The sequence below is a fragment of the Hibiscus syriacus genome, unplaced genomic scaffold, assembly GCF_006381635.1.
Source record: "Hibiscus syriacus cultivar Baekdansim isolate YM2019G1 unplaced genomic scaffold, ASM638163v2 tig00002840_pilon, whole genome shotgun sequence".
Taxonomy (NCBI): domain Eukaryota; kingdom Viridiplantae; phylum Streptophyta; class Magnoliopsida; order Malvales; family Malvaceae; genus Hibiscus; species Hibiscus syriacus.
Window position 1 is genome coordinate 690607 of NW_024061947.1, and position 4791 is coordinate 695397.

Sequence of the window (4791 nt, forward strand, 5' to 3'; positions counted from 1 at the left end):
TTGGGGGGAATGTGAGATTCCCATGGGAATGGAATTCACATTCCCCCGTTTGGTTGACCGAGAATGTCATTCCCGGTAATCTTACATTACTAATAGTAGATTTTTTGGGGTATATTACCAGAAATGTCATTACTTCCCTTTTCTTAGGTATTTTTGGATTACCAGTGTTTTAGACTAAAATGCCCTTAAAAATTTTTCTTTCAAAAATATTCTTATTCTGTCATTAAATAATAAAAATTCTACGAATGTTAAATTACAAATTTATCCTTAAACTATTTTAGATTTACAAAAAAAAGTCTATAATTAAAATATTATTTGAAGTTCAAGGGTTAAAATAAAATTTTACCCTTTCATTAAACCTTTTTATATTTTCAATTTTGTAAAAAATATATATATAAATTTTATGAATTTAAATTTTTTAAAGAAAATATATAAATATTTTCCAACTTGTTAAAAAACAAATATATAATAAGGACAATTTGGTCAAATATACATTCTAATAATATTTTATTCCTTTAATCAAACACAGTAATCTTACATTCCTGCTAAACCAACCAAACACAAAATACAACATTCCGTAATTATATTCCCTGATAATCTTTTATTCCCACTGGTAATTTAACATTCCGTAAACCAAACGCACCCTCGTAGTAATGTTATATTCTGGTAATCTTATTCATAAAGGTAATCTTACATCATGTGTACGAAACGTATCCTTAGGTAAACAACTCGTTGAAAGATGACATGAGTTTCCCTTCCTCGAGAATGGAGAGAATGAGTATTTGCTTGTGTCTAATTAGGGTACAATGTTTGTGTCGGAAAGGAGCAAAGCTTCTAGGAGCAGCTATTGGAATTGCTTATGCTTATGTCTTGAGCTCTCTGAAAAATTCTGTAGCCAGGAATCCTTTTCTTGTTTGGCCAGCTGAAATAAAATCCTTGGGCTAGTTGGCTAATCTGGAGCAAGCTTAATTCTGAATCTGTTGAGTCTTCTGCGGCTCTAGTTCTTTGACTATAGACCAATGAAAAGAGGGCTCAGGCATAACATAAGGACGATATCGAATGTCTGAATCCGAAGCTATCGCCGATAGAATGAGAAGTGAAATCGAAGTTTCCCGGGCTTCTGTGACGGAGGTTTTCTTAGTCGACCTAATCAAACAATTCCCCTCGGCATAGTTGAAATTCAAGTCTTAGTTCTTCCCACTTGGAAGAGCGGTGAACACCTTTCTAAAGTAAAGATTTGGCTCGGATGGATCCGATAGGATATTTTCACGCCTTGGCGTCTGGTTAAGACTTCCCCCCCGTCCTTCTCCTTAGGCTGGTTGAACCTTGAGATAGAAGAGCAATATGGAGGGTTTCTCCTGAAAAAAAGTTGAAACCATTCGTTTCATATACTTTCTTGTTGGTCTTCCGCGGCATCTTCAGAGGTCTAGGTCTTCTAGGATAGGAGAATCCTTTGGAAGAAAGAGCAGCGGCCAATGCTGGAACTAAGTGAATATTCTGTCTTTGAAATGGAAAGGGGAAAGCCAGCTAATTTCCCGAACCCCGACCTCTATCGTCTAGAGCCATCTATCCTTTCCTTGCTTCTGGCTCTGATGTAGCAGTAAGGGTGATGTAGCAGTAAGGGTGGGCTGAATGGTCAACCAATTAATACTGAAAATTTGTTTTGGCAACCAATTGTTTTTGCAATTGGTCAGTAATATTATGTTTTTATTCTAAAATGATCACTAATAGTTTAAAAGGTAAAAAAATGGTAATGTGGTCTAATATAATAATATTTTTAGTCTCCAAAATATATATACTCTAAAAGTAATTTATTGAATTTAACTCTTTAACTTTGATATTCATTTTAATTTTAAATAATTAAATAAATTAATAAATTCGCATTCTAATAAGATGAAAACAACATATAATTTTATTTTACAAAAAATAACACATATAATTTTATTGGTGAAAACTGAATAAAAATATAGACTAGTTTACGTGATATCAAACCTAGGGTAAATAAAACTTAACTCTTGTATCAAAATAAATAAAATATAAATTATCATTTCTATCATCTATAAAAATAAATAAAATAAAATCACATTAAATTTTATCTTTTACATACGTCTTATTTCATTTTAATTTTTCTTTAATTATTTTGCAACTTCTAAATTCCTAACGATAACATTTGACAACTTAAACATTAACTTCCTCCTAATCAAAAAATTATTTTATGAATCATTCTTACCACATTGGATATAAACTCAGCCAATAAAATTAAAATATGTCAGTAATTTTTTTCCTGATTTAAATTTAGGGTAGAATTTTAATAAATTATTTATTTCTATATCAACATTAAATCTCCATCACCAATGGGTTGGTTCAAGTGATAAACAACTCGATATTCCTGAAGCAATGTCTCAGGTTCAAGTTATTGTGTATGCAGAAAATCCTCGTTGAGAGACTCACCCGCCAAAGCTAAAGCTAGGTGTGTGGCCCGGGTCAGTGTAGATTAGTCAGGGCGAAGCCTTAGAACCGAGCAACAACAAAAAAAACATTAAATCTCCATCTCTTCTTCAACTTCTGAACTCTCTCTCTTCGTTAAAAGTTTGCAGAAAAGTTTTTCATCTTCATATCGAACATATCCAATATTAAATGCAGATAGAACAATTGCATTTTTCACAATATTGTACAGATGCCGTTCGGTTTTTGGTGATTCATATGGAAAACATCGAGAATAGGGAAAGGCCAGGGGAACTGATAAATTCTGATGCAATTTATCCCACTTGAATTTACCTTAAAATCTCATGCTTCATAACACCCACAACAACTTGTTATGCATACGATCAATTCATAACCCTAAAGCACCAAAACAGAACTTCGATATGGAAATATTACTTTAACTCTGTATATTAAAGGAACTAGAAAATTAAAAAACTATTTATCTAAAACCATGGAGTAATCAGTTTTGCTGAAAAAATTAATTGTTATGATATAAAACTGAAAATTTTACGTTTTAATTACTATGATGTAAAACTAAACAATTTAATCAATTTTGCTGAAAATTTTAATCATATGATATGAGGATGAAAACTTTAATTACTACGATATTAAGTTTAATCACTCTAAAATCAGAATCCAGTTATGTTAAACCTTAAAATAACTCTAATCACTGTCAATTTCAAACTTTATGACTAAAAATATATATCAATTGGATTCTCAAATAGAAATAAAAGAATTTCTACAAAATTTTAACGAAGGGGGAGAGTTAATAGGTTGAAAAAGATATGGAGATCTAATGTTGAAATAAATAAATAATTAAAAATTAAATCTAATTTAATGATGAATAAAAAACTTGATTACATATTTTAATTTTATTCGTTGAGTTTATAGGAGAGTTAATAAAATAATTTTCCTTGCGAACCAAACAAGAGAATCTTAATCCAATACCGTCGGTTGTGGAATTGGTGGCAAATTTCTTTCTTCTTTGCTCTCCTAATTCTTCTTCTCTTTATTATTATTATCTTCCTTTTCTCTTTCTTTGTATTTCACCAGCTATCACATGCTTCTCCAATCCATAAAGGAATAAAACTGGCCGGAGAACCTAATAAAAAAATGGATCAAAAGCCAACAAACTTCATCATGTACTTTTCTTTTCAACTTCATTAACATGGAACAAAGTTAAGTTTCAAAGAATTCAAAGAATGATGCAACAAGTAAAGCTCCCCCACATTGATTCTAGTAATGACAATCAACCAAAGAAGATGACGAAAAAAGCAGTAGTTTCCCCTTGGAAGAAAACGAAAGCAGTTTAGGTTCCTTGTGAGGATCATCTTCCGGTGCTGGAAGATTAAGATCCAATTGCAGAACACTTCTTGGTTTGTCGGGCAGTTCTGTTGTACCGACAGCGTTCAAGTTTGTCGTCGTCGGAACATTATTACTTAATGTCTTGTGCCTTCTCATATGACCTCCAAGAGCTTGTCCCGAGGAGAACTCAGCCCCACATATGGAACACTCGTGAACCCTAGATTTGTTGCTTGAAACAGAAGCCTTGCTCGTTATTTGAAGTGAAAGTGTCGTGCTCATGTAGTTTAGTTCATCGTAATAGTCATCGTCTTTCCCAAACATCAACTCTTTATGATTATCCTCATGATGATCGTTAACCTTGGGCTTTTTGTGGCTTGCTCTATGACCACCAAGCACCTGAAATGAAGGGAAACACCGGTTACATGTCTTGCATTGGTGAACAAACATCACCGCCGCCGAAGAAGGCGGATCCGATGGTGGTTTTCTTGTTTGACCTTGAGACAAAAGAAGTAAACAATTTGCCATATTTGCCATATCTTCTTCAACTTCTTGTTCTCGCTCGGTACTATACCCTTCTGCTAACTCAACAGATGTTGTTGCAGAAACAACTCCGCCGTCACCTCCAGTAGATGTCGTGGTTGTGGTGGTGGTTGAAGCCACCTGCAAAGGTAGAGGAGGTGACGGTGGCCTTGGACGTTTGCTACGTTTGCCTTTGATAATTTGCAACGGATCTTTACAAACAACAACATCATCCTCCCCCTCCATCATCATCATCATCTCTATAATTCAATATAGGAAAAGGTTTTCTATGAGAGAGTTGAAAAAGAATAATTTGGTTTGAAAGTTGAGAGTTTGCAGCCATGGGAGTCATTGTGGTGTGTATATATAATAATAGAGAAGGAGAAGGGTAAGAGAAGAGTGAGATTCGGTTGGCTTTGAAGCAAACCCTTTTGACTTTTGGCGATGATTCCTTCTATAAGAGGGAGGCTTGGATTGGAAGCC

General features: G+C 33.8%; 1 protein-coding gene across 1 annotated transcript; it reads right to left on the reverse strand.

The window, feature by feature from the left end:
* Positions 1-3720: 3720 nt before the first annotated feature.
* Positions 3721-4563, reverse strand: LOC120153614 (zinc finger protein ZAT5-like). Its single transcript, XM_039165530.1, has one exon. It carries the CDS (start codon positions 4561-4563, stop codon positions 3721-3723), a length of 843 nt encoding a protein of 280 aa, XP_039021461.1.
* Positions 4564-4791: the final 228 nt, after the last annotated feature.